The sequence below is a fragment of the Acomys russatus genome, chromosome 24, assembly GCF_903995435.1.
Source record: "Acomys russatus chromosome 24, mAcoRus1.1, whole genome shotgun sequence".
NCBI lineage: Eukaryota > Metazoa > Chordata > Mammalia > Rodentia > Muridae > Acomys > Acomys russatus.
The window spans coordinates 22,489,845-22,504,819 of NC_067160.1; the positions used below are offsets into that span (position 1 = coordinate 22,489,845).

Below are 14,975 nucleotides of genomic sequence, written 5' to 3' on the forward strand. Positions count from 1 at the left end.
AATGCAGAAGTAAATGCCCAGGTAATAAGTCAAGATGGCACCAAGCCTTGACCATGTCACTAAAAAATGCAAATACATATCGTATGATAATAGGCTGTTTTCCAAATCAGCAGTAATCATCTCAGGCTCAGAATGGTGGGAATTAAAAATCAGCACAAAGTCCATTTTCAAAAGAAAGATTCAAACCCCTTAGTAATATGCAATATGTTGGCTGTCCGTTTTGCTTGTTCCAGGCAGGGTATCATGAATGCAGCATTGGGGCGTTCTGGTTGTGTTAACCCCATTCACTCCTGCCTGTTACAGCTCACCTGTTAGGATTTACACACATAGGAGGATTGATTCTGGAGAACAAGGGGAGTGCTCTGTTGTGACACAGAACATACATATTCATTAGCTCTAGCAGTCCCTATGGACAAATGTGGTGTGTCCTGGTGATCTTTGTATGACAAACAGAACTGCAAGAAGGGTAGATAGCCTTAATGGATGGGAAAACATACATGGGAAAAAGAGAAGAGACAGCAAGAGAAATGAGGGGCTGTAAAGGAACAACTTTAAAGGTTAACTACAAGGCGTTGTTGTAACTGATTATAAATTGCCTAAATCCAGAGGTAGCAGAAGCAGCGCCTGCCAGCCCTCTTCCCTCGGACTTGTTCTTATGCATGAGTTGATGACCACTGGGCATGAGCTGCTCAGCATCAGAGTGGGAATCGCTTTGATGTTCTCCATCATAAGTGGACAAACAGTCACTTAACACTGTGAGTTACTCTAGCTTAGGCACAGAGTGTGGTCCTGGCTTATACTAGTTGTTGTTTATTATTATTATTATTATTATTATTATTATTATTATTATTATTATTATTATTATTATTATTCAGAACTTTATCGTAATCCAAAAGCATTTTTTTAAACTGTCCCTTCTCTCCACACGCAAAACCATTTCAAACTTGTAGTTTTTAAAGTTTATGGATTTTTGTGTGAATGTTCCATTATACAGTTTGGTTTAAGTACTGGAAATTTTACGGCCTCGCAGGAATAAAAGAAGCACTTTTTTGAATTATGATCACTGTTTTCTGAGTTGCTATAAATCATATGGTGCATACTCTAATCATATATTGAATGGGAATTCTAAGGTCTCAAGACATCGTTTTTTGCATAATTTGCCTTGTGTAAGTGTTTGCTTCCATTCTTGTGCATCTTTTAAATTTTTATTATTTATTTATTGTTTCTTTTGAGACAGGCTGTCGCTACATAACTCTGGCTGGCCTGCAACTCACCATGTAGACAAGACTAGTGCCAGCTTGCAGTGATCCCTCTGTCTCCACCTCCAGAGTTCCATATTAAAAATAATGACCAATTAGTCCCACACATAGTAAGTTCCATCATTGGTTTTGCCGTATGGACAAATAGTCACCATTCATTTAGTTATGTTCTTATGAGTGAACGTTTTCTTTTGCTAGCCAGAATTTTTTGCTTGTAAGGGAGTCTCATCCAAATCATAAGTCATCTACAAGTTAAATTTCAGGACAAGATATGTGCCACCCTAGTCCAAATTATTATGCCTGTAATGAACACAAGCTCTTAATAAACCTGAAAAAAAAATGACCTGTGGGACAAGCTCTGTCACCCCGGTGTGATCTGTCTTTTTGGGGGTGTCTTAACCTCTTGGAAGTTGTACTAAGGCTGATGCAGTTGACTATTAAATCAGACATTGTCCTGTGATGTCAGAATCCATAGCACATTAAAGGGAGAATATTAAGAATGATGGAGGTGGACTTAGAGAAAATTGCAAGAAATGATATCTGAGAATAAAAGCAATGGGAAAGTGAGTTAGCAATCATGGCTCAGGTTTTTTAAAATGCCATTATCCATCATCCAGCACTGTTGTACTAATGACACTGTACTGAGACAAATATCATCAGTTAATTTTCTGGTGCTCTGATTAATAGGGCAAGGATATTTTCTTATTGGAATATTTTTTTCTTCAAAGTGACTACATTTAAAAAATAGTTTTGGACTAAAACCTTGCTACTTTTCAAGAACTCCACCTCATCGAAAACAAAGCTAGAGCTTTTGAAGTGCTACAGTGGTCTTGAATTCTCCCTCCTCCTTTTGTAACCTGTTACCTTAGGTGCTTGGAGGAAAGTGGTACTGGGTCTAGAGTGGAAGCTGGTTTCCAGATTTAGCACACAGGTTTTTAGGCCAGAGTAAAGTTACTTATTGTTTGTTTGTGTGTTTGGTTTTTCAATACTATGAAGTTGGCTGTGTATTGAAATCCCCTACTGGGAAAACTTGAACACAAGGTTACAAACTGCTTGTTACAGTGCCATCAGGCTTTCTTTCTGCCAGAGGGTGAAACGGTAGAACTATGTTATCCAGAGAACCAGGTAGCCAGAAATGTCTTCAATAGCTGTGTGTGTGTGTGTGTGTGTGTGTGTGTGTGTGTGTACCCCTCTCCCTCCTCTCCTCCCAGTCCCACCCTCCCACCTTCTTCCCTCTCACCCACTTCCCCTTTTCCAAGAAAAGGGAGCCTCTACCTCCATACCAACCCACCCCAGCACATCAAGTCGCAGCAGGCCTAAGTGCATCCTCTTCCACTGAGGCCAGACAAGGCAGCCCAGCTAGGAGAAAGTGATCCAAAAGCAGGCAACACAGTCCATGTCAGAGACAGTCCCTGCTCTACTTCCTAGGGGATCCACTTGGAGCCCAAGGCGTCCATCAGCAGCATGTGTCGGGGACCTGCATCAAGTGCATATGTGGTTGGTGCTTCAGTTTCTGTGAGCCCCCTTTGGCTTAGCTTAGTTGACTCGGTTTGTCTTCTTGTGGAAATCTTGTCCCCTCCAGGTCCCTGTGTGGTTCCCCCTAGTCTTTCACAAGACGCCCAGAGCTCCCACCTAATGTTTGGCTGTGGGTCTCTGCATCTCTTTCAGATCTGCTCCTGGGCGGAGCGTCTCAGAGGACAGGTGTGCTAGCCTGCTGTCTGCAAGCATAGCAGAGTATCGTTAATAGTGTCAGGGTTTGTCTCTCTCCCATGGGTAGCCTTTAAGAAGGACTCTCTCATACAAATATGGTGGGATTAGGGGAGTTCTCCAAGATGACTTCAGTTTGAAGTTCTGAGGTGTAAAACTGACATAAAGAGAAAAAACCGACAGTAAGTAATCAGTCCAAATCATGTTACTTTGATACTCCAGATTAAAATTAGTCATTGGTTCTAAATCTTTTACGCCGCCTTAAGTTGAGACCAAAAAAAAAAAAAACATGAAAAATAAAGAAAATTCTATCTGGAAGCCATTGATTTATTTCTTGAGACCTGGCTCACTCTGTAGTTCAGGAGAGACCTGAACTGGTCATTCCCTTGCTCCGGTTCCCCACACCCTGTGGTTTCGGACCTGTCCCTCTGCACCCAGCTAGCAGTTTGAATTTTGACACCTTCTTGATTAAAGCGATCTCGCACCTTGCTTTGCTGAGTATGAAAGAATTTCTATACCTTTCTTGTAACAACGTATGCACTGGAAATTGTCCTTTACAGTGGCTGTCTTGATTTTTTTTTTAAGGTGGAATAGTTTTACTTCCTTCCCCACCCCCCACCCCCTGTCCCAGTCACACTCTTGTGTTTAAAGCACCTCTGGCATTTTTTAAAATAAAAAAGGCCAAGTGATATTTGTATGCCTCACACTTGGGAAATATTCTCACTAAAAACAATTATTACTGGAGGTAATCTTGAATGTAGCCTAATACCAGGGTGGCAGCAGCCTGTACACTTTATACAAAGTTAAGAAAAATAAGCTCAAGCAACAAAGCCAGAGATGAGATGTGGGATAACTGACTTGCAAGCCTAGAATTTTCAACTTTTTAAACAAAGGTATAGAAGTCTTTAAAATATCCATATATATATATATATATATATATATATATATATATATATATATATATGCCACAGTGGTATGTGCTTATATGGCACAGTGCACGTGTGTGTGCGCACACACGTGTGTGTGTGTGTGTGTGCCACAGTGTGCATGTACGTGTGTGTGTGTGTGTGTGAGTGTGTGTCTGCGCGCACACACATATAGAAATAAGAGGCAATTTGTGAAGTCAGTTCTTCCCTTCCACCTGCAGTGGGAAATAAGGATTTGAAATCGGGTCATCATGCCTGCAACAAGCACCTTCACACCCTGAGCTGATTTTCTGTCCCTAGAATTTCTTTATGCGAAGAATTCCTTCAGTGTCTTTCTATTCCAACAACTTAGTAATAATTCAAAATAAAATTCTTTTGTAATACAAAGCCATCCCCAAACATACGGAATGCACAGTAAACGAAATGCCAAACTGAAAGTGAGGCAGATTTGTTTGGACTAGGTCATTAGTAAAAATAGATCCATCTCCTAAAACAAGGGCCTAACTTTAAGGAATTTATAACACAAAATTAGGGTTAAAAATGAAGAAATTCCTCTATTTAGCTTCCTCACAGTGCTCCAAGCTTTTTGTATATTGAAGTTCTCAACTGGTGTACCAAATAAATTTGAGAACTTCTGTATAACTGCCGTGCTATAAAAGGCTTTATTTGGTATGTGCTTGTTGGAACTAAATTGAGATAAAAAAAAAAATCACTGAGCTCTCCCTAACTTTTACATTATATGTTAAGGCCAATAAACCTTAGGAAATAGAGTGAGTTATTTTCCACATCCAATGGGTCATGCTGGTCCCTTTGTTGCTGATGAGGAGGAGAGGAAAGGAGAGCTTCAGAATCTGAGAGAACACTTCCCCTGCCTCTCACTCCCTTGAAGAAAGGCAATGAGAAAGTATTTCAGGGAGCCCAGCCAGTGTCTGGAGCCAGGAGGTTTGCAGTCCCTCTCTCTGAAGGCTCTCCTCCGCTAAAGCTGTGTTTGGGACCAGTGAATTTCCTTCTCTGTACTTGAATCCTCAAAGTTCTGTGTACTTGTGCTGCTATGTCCAATGCAAGGGACAATGAGTTTGATGCAAAAATGGACCGTGGAAGCTATAGAGCCTTATAATTACCACTGCTCTGTTTATTCCAGCTGGGATTGCTTTCTTGGGAGAATCTTGGTAAATACTGTAGTAAGAGTCTTGAGTATTTTTTGAAAAAAAAAAAAAAAAAAAAAAAAAAGAAAGAAAGAAAGAAAGAAAGAAAAGAAAAGAAAAGCTCAGAGGTACAGTCACCCCAGATCACAATAGGTATGTGACAATGTGGGTAGTGCTGTACAGCTACCCATAGCCAGCCTAATACACCTGCAGTGTTGGCCTTGTGTCCTTATCCTTATATGTCTAAGGAAACCTACATCTGAGGTGGTCCTTAGAAGGTAGAGGTGCCTTCATGGGAACAAAGCCGATGTGCAGGTTTCCACACCTAGAACTGTTAAATCTCACAAACTGTATTAAAGTGGGGTACTAAGTACTTCCAGTTAATTCTTCTATAAATCTATGCTAAAAATAGATTCTAGAAGATGTACTCTTTTCCCTTCTAATTAATATTGCCTTAACGTTTCGTTGTGTATGTGGTTTTTTTTTTTTTTTTTTTTTAATTTAAGCTTTTGACTGAGACAAAACTTTAGAAATATGTGTTTTTCAGCTTACAGCATAATTAAAGACCAAAATGAAAGCTGATTGGTAGTGACTGTGTAGGGACTAAATTCTGAAATGGTCAGTAAATGAGAGAATGATCATGCCATTCTAAGTCCCACTCAGAGATGCTCACTTAGATGTACATAGTTCGTCCTGTGCTGGAACAGTGTACAAAAGGCTCAGAGACTGTACCATAGCATCTGCAGTCTATAGGGTGATATTTCTGACAAATCATCAAGTTAATTTCCCATAACTTTGCTAATTATTTTAAAACACAAGCACATTATTGCTGTAAAATGTGCGAGCTATGGTAATAAATTTCTCATCTTTTCCAAAATAAAATTGATGTTTTGGAGCAATTCTTCAATTATCTTTAGAGACTATAGGTCTTGTTTTGCTCTGTTTTATTTTTAAAAAGAAGAAGAGGAAGAAGCGTATGTGAGACAAGATATTCCTATGTAGTCCAGGCTATCCCAAATGCTAGAATTAGAAGTACAAGCCAAGACATCTTACTATTTTTTTTATTAATTTTTGTTTTTATTGTACTGTGAGTGACATTTCTAAACAACAATTGGATTTTTTGTTCTGGAGACATGTTTCTAAAATGCAAAATAGTGTCATTCCTGAGATGTCTTTCTTTTTATGGGCTAAGATAGGAAAAAGGTTGATTGTTTGGCTTTAAAAAAAAAAAAAAAAACTCATCTCATTGTTTGAGTACTAGGTGAGGTCACAGAAGCCTTCTCCTCTCACAGGAGCCAATAGTGCAGTCAACTGGAGCACAATGCACATTTGTTCAAAGAGCATTTGGTGCCGCATTTTTCCCACTTTGTCACCACCAATGAGCAAGGTTAACAACAACATATGCGGTGCCCCTCTGCATAATTCTACGATGCAAGCACCGGTGAATAGGCTTTTTATGCTCCCAGGGCCCCACCATGCATCTGCATGCTGACTTTTGTGCATCTCACTAAGATCAGGGTCTAGTTTATGGCTAATGGTTAACCTGTGCTTTCAAGTTGAATTGATAATTCTAGAGCTCTCCCAGAAGACAGGAACCAACCATCCTCCTTCCAAGTAATCGGAACTCAGGCTTCCTTTCTCACATTTGCTAAGGATGTTGTTAATTTGTGTGCATCAATAGATAAACTTTCAGTTGCCTCAAGGAATATATTCAATCCGGTAACTACTCCAATAAATTCTTTTGATGGGTAAGATCTTGCTTAAGAAGAAACAGAAACGTTTGGAAATTCAATTGCTACATTTAAACTGCACAAAAACATCCAGTTTAAGCGGGCTATGTATTTTGTTCAAACCACATAGTCTTACCTATCATGTTTGCATTTTTATAAGTGATTAATTTATATGAAAATTTTAGTTAAACTAAGACAGAGAGACTTCCACCTTTCATTGTTTTCTTTTTAATTATTCTATATTTAAGGAGAGTTCACTTTTATTAAAGGTCATTTCTTTCTATCATGGTTATTAACTAACTCCAACAAGATTGATCTCAACTAACTGGACAGAAGCTGAATCCTTTCATTTTGTGTGTTTGCACATGCATGTATACAAGTGTACGTGCACAGATGTGCGCTTGCCCACACATACTTTGAACTATATTCCTGTAATTTGAAATTATTTTTAGGTACATGTTCATGTTTCTTCTTTATCAATCTAATAAAATGCTCCATCATTCTATGTGTGTTCTCATTTTCACTACTTAGAATTTACAGTTTGTTACAGGAAAAAAAGATCCTAATAGAAATGACTTAGAAATAATCATGGGATTAATGAATCTATAGGCCTTCTCACTCTACATTGCAGTCACATTTATATTCTCTCCTTTTTGTTAGGCTCGGAGTAAATCCCTTGACACTAGAAGAATTTAGATACTGATTACTTGCGATTGGTTCCTGGTGATTTGCCCTTAATAATTTCCAGTTGAGTTTAATGAAAGTATGATTCCTGAAAAGCCACTTCATTAAAATTGCATCTTTCCCCCCTTTAAGTGTAGTTTTCAGTCATTTCACCCATTTTGTGGTGCATTTTTCTCCTCTTAAAAAGTAATGATTGAGAAAGCAGAAACAATTAGGAGAATCACTTTAGTTCTTCCTAGAGCTCTGCTCCCACTCCTCCCCATTACTCTGAGAGGAAGGGTAAATGAACGTATGCTTCTTTGGGATTCACAGTATTATTTTCCAATATGATGAAATTTAAAAAAAAAAGTGTATATAGCCTTAAAGCAAACATATGAATTTTTTAAGTGCAGTGAATCTATTGCATATGCAAAAGAGGATCTTTAGTATTTTGACTAAATATACAACACACCTATGTAAAGGCTGATTAACTTATACTTGCACAGCATTTAAACTTAATTTCACTGAGTTGGTGATTTGCAAATGAATATCGGCATGGATCCTTTTTAAAAACTCCAAATGCAAATGAGTACAACTGCAGTAAAATATATTTGCAAATGAATCCTGTTGCTTTATTCATTTATTGTGTAATTACTGCAATCCTTCCCACCTTGTTTTCAGTATTTCTTAATCATTAAGTCGGAAGCATGACAGCAGTGCCAGGCCTGGCATGATTCTCTTTGACTAAAACCTTGTAAATTAACACAATTAGCACAGCATCTTCCCGCTAATTAACTTCCACTGTCTGGTGCAGTGGTTTTGCAAACAAGGAAGACAGAGTCAGAAGGGAATCAACATGCCATTCTGTTACCAAACTGTGTGTTCTGTTCAGTTTAGCTCAGCGAGTCAAAGCTGGCCATGTCAGAAGCCAGAGTCTGGCAAAGAGGAGCTGAAATGGTTGGGGGAGGAGAACAGAAAAGGATGAGAGGTGTCAACACTGCTTGGGGAATTCAGAGGGGAGCTGATGCCTCTGATGCTCCATTGAGACCAGGCCTTCTTTTTAATCCAGGGTTCTCTGCCAGAGGCCACAAGATGGTTTGCAAAATTCACTTTTTTGGGTAACACAAAAGAGATTAAGGGGGAGGCCATCTTAATACAGCTGTAGCAGGGTAGGATGTGTGGTCCTTCGATGTGAGCAGAGATTAGAGTCATTGGAGATGAGCCAGCACTGAAACACAGGAGAATGGTGGCTCAGCACTCTCTGGTAGCTAACTACATGAAACCCTCAGTGGTGCATCTTCAATAAGTTACTTATTAGGCACGACGTTTGTAATATGTGAAGAAGGTACTTTCTGAAGGTCTTTCAAAAATTGTACATTAAAGTGATTGTCTGATTCTATTACCTGAGTATTTTTCCTTTAAGCGGGAGAATGCTTACATCTGGGTTGCTACAGAATTGCTGGCTTCAGTTAGCAACCCAGCAGATGATGGAATTACTTAGATGACCTCATTGCTGAGTTGTACTCTTCCCATTTTTGCCACACATGGCTCACCACAGAAATGTAAGGAGTTAGAATCCAGATTCTCTGCTCTTACCATCTCTTCTTGCCCCTCCTTTCTCTTTTACTTTTCTCTCATAGATACGCTTTTCCCTCCTCTCTTGGTACCTCAGAGTCTATAAGGGGAGGAGGATTATCAGAGGAGGAGGGAGAGCTACACTAGAAGCCCCGACTGACAAGTGATGCTTGTTTTTTTTTTCCAGACTCAACAACAGAACTGAGAGGCAGAAAGGGAGCCAGTTGTAATTCATACCGAGTTGTAGGCTTTGTGCGATGAAAGCGCTGGAGCGCTGCCTGGGAGATTGCTTTGCTGCACTCCACGAAGCAGATTTGAAACTGCCGTGGACCACTTTAGATGAGAGTTGGATTATAGAATGACCTGCTATGTCTGTGTCATATTGTTTTGTGCAAGGAGCATTATACTGTGCTAACTAGGTGTTCAGTGCCAAATAAGCGAGGTATCCTAGATGCGATCTGTCAGCTGTGTCTCATCTTTATACTGTTAAAATACAAAACAGACGCTGATGGGAAGAGCCAGGATAACTAGATGCCGTACACGTTAACAGTAATGCATACCGGATATTAAAATGTGTATGTGTGTGTGTATGTGTGTGTGTGTGTGTGTGTGTGTGTGTGTGTGTGTGTGTGTGTGTGTTACTGCAAACACCCGTGATTGAATTCTAATTTGACAGTATTGTGTGTGTATGTACATACATACTGTGTGTGTGAGTCTCTCTGTCTCTTAGTCTCTCTCTCTCTCTCTCTCTCTCTCTCTCTCTCTCTCTCTCTCTCTCTCTCTCTCTCTCTCTCTCTGTGTGTGTGTGTGTGTGTTAAACAAGTATCTTGACAGGACTGACAGCAATAAGGCTTGCTTACCTATTTTTTAAATTTTTGTTTTCTACATAGTTTTCTTGTACATTGGGTTTATCTTTTTTTTTTAACAGAGTTTAATGTTACCTCATTTTGAAGAATTCATATTATAGAAATCACAATACATATTACAATCTAAGAAGATTCTTATCCATGCCCATATCATTAATGGAAGATAATATATAGCAGATATAGTGGGGGGAGGTAGTTTTAAGTGTTCTGGTGCATATCTAAGTAAATGTACTGTCTCTCCCCTCCCCCCAATTCTTAGGCTTGAAGATGCAGTGGACGCCAGAGCATGCCCAGTGGCCAGAACAGCACTTTGACATCACCTCAACCACTCGGTCTCCTGCCCACAAAGTTGAAGCTTACAGAGGTCATTTGCAGCGCACCTACCAGTATGCCTGGGCGAATGATGACATATCGGCTCTGACTGCATCCAACCTTCTGAAGAAGTATGCAGAGAAATACTCCGGCATTTTGGAAGGTCCCATAGATCGACCTGTACTCAGCAATTATTCAGACACACCGTCAGGACTAGTGAATGGCCGGAAAAATGATAGCGAACCCTGGCAGCCTTCCTTGAATTCGGAAGCCGTTTATCCTATGAACTGTGTTCCAGATGTCATTACGGCCAGCAAAGCTGGCGTCAGTTCAGCCCTCCCTCCAGTAGATGTCTCTGCAAGTATAGGGAGCTCCCCTGGGGTGGCCAGCAACCTGACAGAACCAAGTTACTCAAGTAGTACCTGTGGAAGCCACACCGTACCTAGTCTTCACGCAGGCCTCCCAACTCAGGAATACGCTCCAGGATACAACGGATCATATTTGCATTCTACGTACAGTAGCCAGCCCACACCTGCACTTCCTTCACCTCATCCATCCCCATTGCATAGCTCTGGGCTCCTGCAGCCGCCACCACCCCCTCCTCCCCCACCAGCTCTGGTCCCAGGCTACAATGGGACTTCCAATCTCTCCAGTTACAGCTATCCCTCTGCCAGCTATCCCCCTCAGACTGCTGTGGGGTCTGGGTACAGCCCTGGTGGAGCGCCCCCTCCTCCTTCAGCATACCTGCCTTCAGGAATTCCTGCTCCCACCCCTCTGCCCCCCACTACCGTTCCTGGCTATACCTACCAGGGGCATGGTTTGACACCCATCGCACCCTCTGCTCTGACCAACAGTTCGGCAAGTTCTCTTAAAAGGAAAGCTTTCTATATGGCAGGGCAAGGAGACATGGACTCCAGTTACGGAAATTACAGCTATGGCCAACAGAGATCGACACAGAGTCCTATGTACCGGATGCCCGACAACAGCATTTCAAACTCGAGTCGGGGGAATGGCTTTGACAGAAATGCTGAAACATCATCCTTAGCATTTAAGCCAACAAAGCAGCTGATGTCCTCTGAGCAGCAAAGGAAATTCAGCAGCCAGTCCAGTAGGGCTCTGACCCCTCCTTCCTACAGTACTGCTAAAAATTCATTGGGATCAAGATCCAGTGAATCCTTTGGGAAGTACACGTCGCCAGTCATGAGTGAGCATGGGGATGACCATAGGCAGCTCCTCGCTCATCCAATGCAAGGTCCAGGACTCCGTGCAGCTACCTCATCCAACCACTCTGTGGACGAGCAACTGAAAAACACTGACACGCACCTCATCGACCTGGTCACCAATGAGATCATCACCCAAGGACCTCCTGTGGACTGGAGCGACATAGCTGGCCTTGACCTGGTGAAGGCTGTCATTAAGGAGGAGGTTTTGTGGCCAGTGTTGAGGTCAGATGCGTTCAGTGGGCTGACGGCCTTACCTAGAAGCATCCTTCTCTTTGGACCTCGGGGGACAGGCAAAACACTATTGGGCAGATGCATAGCTAGTCAGCTGGGGGCCACTTTTTTCAAAATTGCCGGTTCTGGACTAGTTGCCAAGTGGTTAGGAGAAGCGGAGAAAATCATCCATGCCTCTTTTCTCGTGGCGAGGTGTCGCCAGCCCTCGGTGATTTTTGTTAGTGACATTGACATGCTTCTCTCCTCTCAAGTGAGTGAGGAACACAGTCCAGTCAGTCGGATGAGAACCGAGTTTCTGATGCAGCTGGACACTGTACTAACTTCGGCTGAGGACCAAATCGTAGTAATTTGTGCCACCAGTAAACCAGAAGAAATAGATGAATCTCTTCGGAGGTACTTCATGAAAAGACTGTTAATCCCACTTCCTGACAGCACAGCGAGGCACCAGATAATAGTACAACTGCTCTCACAGCACAATTACTGTCTCAATGACAAGGAGTTTGCACTGCTTGTCCAGCGCACAGAAGGCTTTTCTGGACTAGACGTGGCTCATTTGTGTCAGGAAGCTGCCGTGGGCCCTCTCCATGCTATGCCAGCTACAGACCTTTCAGCCATTATGCCCAGCCAGTTGAGGCCCGTGACATATCAAGACTTTGAAAATGCTTTCTGCAAGATACAGCCTAGCATATCTCAAAAAGAGCTTGATATGTATGTTGAATGGAACAAAATGTTTGGTTGCAGTCAGTGATAACGTCTTTAAAAATATTAAAAAAAAATTGTAATGAATCTTGGCACACACACATAAAACCTGCTCCATAGGGAATAGAGCCCTTTTCCAGTAGTGTTTCAATTGCAAAGGGTACTGGGGAAGACAACGATTGTGATTGTGTTGCGTCTTTAGAGTCAGGGTAGCTTTGGAGGATATACATGCATCAGATGAGAGCCTCTGATTCGAAAACCCCAGATGACAGAAAGCATATCTATGTGGATGCTCAATCGGTTCCAGCGAGACGACACTCGCCGAGAAGCAAGGCGTGAGGGTGTTGATCTCAGAAGGACACGAACCTCGTGTGTTGATTCCATTCTGCTGTTCTTGAGATTTAGTTGCTGTCAAGTGCCTGGAGTGGTGCTTTATATTTTTTGTTTGTTTGTTTGTTTGCCTCACAATTACATTGGTGGCATGTGCTAATATAAAGAGCTTTAACTTCAAACATTATTGGACTAAAGAGATGAACAGTTGTGTTACCACAGAAAACCAGATTTTTTTTTTTTTTTTTGCCATTTTAAGAGCAACAGTATTCCTCAATCCTGTCTGTTCTGCAGTGCTAAGCTAAGAACAGGTAAAACAGGGTAACGGTAAATCTGGACCTTAATTTCTGCAGTTCATTTCTTTTAATGTTCTTGTCTGCAAAAACTCAGGAAAGTGATTGTGATTTGTACAGTACCTCAAAGGAATGTGTTGAAAGCACTATGTACTGCTGAGAGTAATAGGATAGGCTTCAATGTTACTTTATATTAAAATGTATGTTTACCTCAACAATTGGAGACTAGCAAGGAAAATTACTTTGAATGTATCCAGAAAAAAAAAAAAAAGAAAGAAAGAAAGAAAGAAATACTGAAGTGTGATACAACTGAATATTTACAATTTAAAGTAGAAGTGGAAGGATTTTTTTTTAAGTTCACTTACTAATTACGGGGAATTAATAACCGGATCAGAACAATTACTGAGGAGTTCTTAATGCATTGCTCTCCTTGATGATTAAGTGAAAATGTTCCTGAAAGTTACACTGGTTAATTAAAATCTATGTATTCAGTTCGTGTTGGTGTTTAGAACAGTCAGCCACAGACCTGTTTAGGACCCCGAAAGTGACAAAATCTACTAACTGTAACTGCCTTTTGCTGCCATGGTGGAGGTGGTCGTGGTGGTGGAGATGACGGTATTCTGGAAGCTCTCTTCTTAAACTACTGGCAACGGTTGTCATCGTATTCACTAAGAGTTTCTAGGTTTGCTGAGCTGTTTCATAGAAAGCAGAGGATAGAACCAAATCAAACATGCAAATTAATAATAATATTTTTTTTTTAAAAAAAGCAACCAACCACATGTATCCGCAGAGAACCTCCAGGCGTCCCGCTCGCCCATTGCGCATCTTGACTTTGCTCTTCATAGTGCATTTTTACTTCTTATCCTGAAACCCCCCAGCTGTAGTACTCCCTCGTTCATTTCTACCTCAGTTTCCTTACATTTGTTTTGGAAAGTGAAAAATTACATGTGGACATGTTATTACCACAATATAGCTTGCCAAATGTGTGTGGGGGGCAAGGGGGGTTGTTTTTTTGTGTTTGTGTTTTCTTCCATCTTTTGTCATAATCTAGTTTTCCAAAACACCAGTCTTTATGCATTCTTTCACGTCTGAACATGACCCCATGACATATGTGGCATTCTTCTCACTCCCCACCGCGGCCCCTGCTTCCACCAGGTTGTTCTTTGTCTCCTGTAAGGCATTATGTGCAACTTTTCACTGAAAGCTGGCTGATGGTCACCAAGGCCTCTCACTGTCACAGTGCAGGACAGAGCTTTCCACAGCCGCTGGCTGTGCCAAATCAGAGCAGCCTAGCATTTTGAATGTATTTTTCTGGTTTTTATCCCTCCTCCTCTTTCCATACTTTTTTGGTTTGTTTTTGTTTTGTTTTGTTTTTGTTTTGTTTTGTTTTGTTTTAACTTAGAGATGCAGTAACTGTTGCAAAGCACTGGCATTTTGTGTATTCAATAAGTGATGTACATTTTTAAGGTAATTTTAAATAAATGGAATGGCAGCCCCATGAAAGGTCTTTCTGTTATTTTTTTTTCTTAAAAAAAAAATTTTTTTTTTTTTTACCGAGCTCATCTGCAAACCAATTCTCTGAAACACTTAACACAGAGAAACTAAATGAGAAAATGAACTCACGATATTTCAGAGTTTTATGATATTTGGTTAGTAATCTCCCTCTTTATTTTTCATGTTGCTAAAACTGAGCAAATGAACTAGAATTTAATGTACTGTGAAAGTCTAGCAACTAACACTATTCTTAAATACAAATATTCCATATTTTAAAAGCAGTGCCTTTCATTAAGGATACACAAATGATAATAATACTTAGATGTTTTCCTCTGCTTTTCGCAAGTGAATAAATGCTACAGTCATATCACGGCTCTACCCTCTGCATTGTCGGTGTTAAAGAGATTCTAATATCCACTAATTTGTGGGCCCATATTAAGCTCACTCACAAGTTTACTTTTCTGGACAGTACTGATCAACTATTTTTAGATGTCACATCTCATTTCCACCAGTGTGCTGTGT

The 14,975-nt window shown here is 40.8% G+C and overlaps 1 protein-coding gene across 2 annotated transcripts in view; it reads left to right on the forward strand.

Moving 5' to 3' along the window:
• The window catches only part of Fign (fidgetin, microtubule severing factor), a 118,398-nt gene extending 105,160 nt beyond the window's left edge, over positions 1-13,238 (forward strand). For both annotated transcript variants that reach the window (XM_051167180.1, XM_051167181.1), the window contains one exon: positions 10,131-13,238. In XM_051167180.1, the coding sequence (XP_051023137.1) occupies positions 10,131-12,385 (2,255 nt within the window). In that variant the 3' untranslated portion in view covers positions 12,386-13,238. The remainder of the gene's footprint in view (positions 1-10,130) is intronic.
• Positions 13,239-14,975: the final 1,737 nt, after the last annotated feature.